At 53.8% G+C, this 901-nt stretch overlaps 1 protein-coding gene across 1 annotated transcript in view; it reads left to right on the top strand.

Annotated features, from left to right (window-relative positions):
• The first annotated feature begins 695 nt into the window (after positions 1-695).
• Gdap1 (ganglioside induced differentiation associated protein 1) overlaps positions 696-901 on the top strand; it is a 16,320-nt gene continuing 16,114 nt past the window's right edge. Inside the window, exon 1 of the mRNA XM_005392075.1 lies at positions 696-891. Coding sequence (XP_005392132.1) covers positions 775-891 — 117 coding nt within the window. The 5' untranslated portion in view covers positions 696-774. The remainder of the gene's footprint in view (positions 892-901) is intronic.

The following is a 901-nucleotide window of genomic DNA, read 5'->3' as shown; positions in this document are numbered from 1 at the left end:
TTATGGTTGGCCATGGTTATAAAGAGAATGTTTACGAGGTAGCGGAGCTTGTGAATAATATTGGGTGTCTACAACGTGCCAGGCTGCTTGGAGCGTTTAATATTTTACTTACTTATTCAATTCTTATAAAAACCTTACCTCTATTTCGAGAATGGAAGAACCAGGACATAACCAGAGGCCGTTTGGCCGTGAAGTTTCTGTTCGGCTATTTCACGCTGCCTTTCATTATTGTCGTTTATTTGTTTTCGTCCCCTGGACTTCATAATACTATCTGCTAACGAAGACTCTTCGGTCCTTTTTCCACGGCTTTGTCTGCTCACCAGAACTTGTCTTCCACCAAAGGAGGGGGCATAAGTATCTTAGGAAGTTGCTGCCTTTATACTTAAGCAATCTCCAACGCAGATGAGTTATTTGCTGTCACCATGTTTAACTTTCTCACCCAAATAACCAGGAACTCCTATTTTAGAATATTTTTCCCCTAAAAAAAAATCCAGTTGTATTCTCCAGTGGACTCCTGCGCCAGGGCGTTTCCGGGGCGCAGACACGAGCGCCTTTGCGGACCCGCTTCCCCTCTTCGCTTCCCTCCCCTCCCCTCCCTCCTCCTTCCCCCTCCTCTCCCCCTCCAGTTTTCTCACCGGCGAAACTACATTTCCCAGAAGCCTCTTCGCCGTCGCGGCCGCCCTTGGCGGCGTGGGCGGGGGGACCCGTAGACGCTCCGCGGAGCTGCGCGCGGCGCTGGGCGGACGGGGAGACGCGCGGCCCTCGCTCGCCGCGATGGCTCGGAGGCAGGACGAGCCCCGAGCGGCCGCGCCCTTGGTGGCGGAAGGCAAGGCCGGCGCGGAGGCTAAGCTCATTCTGTACCACTGGACGCACTCCTTCAGCTCCCAAAAGGTGAGGCCCG

Source organism: Chinchilla lanigera, unplaced genomic scaffold (assembly GCF_000276665.1).
Source record: "Chinchilla lanigera isolate Chin_1 unplaced genomic scaffold, ChiLan1.0 scaffold00043, whole genome shotgun sequence".
Taxonomy (NCBI): domain Eukaryota; kingdom Metazoa; phylum Chordata; class Mammalia; order Rodentia; family Chinchillidae; genus Chinchilla; species Chinchilla lanigera.
Note: the sequence above shows the minus strand (reverse complement) of the source record. Positions and strands in the feature narration are given on the sequence as shown.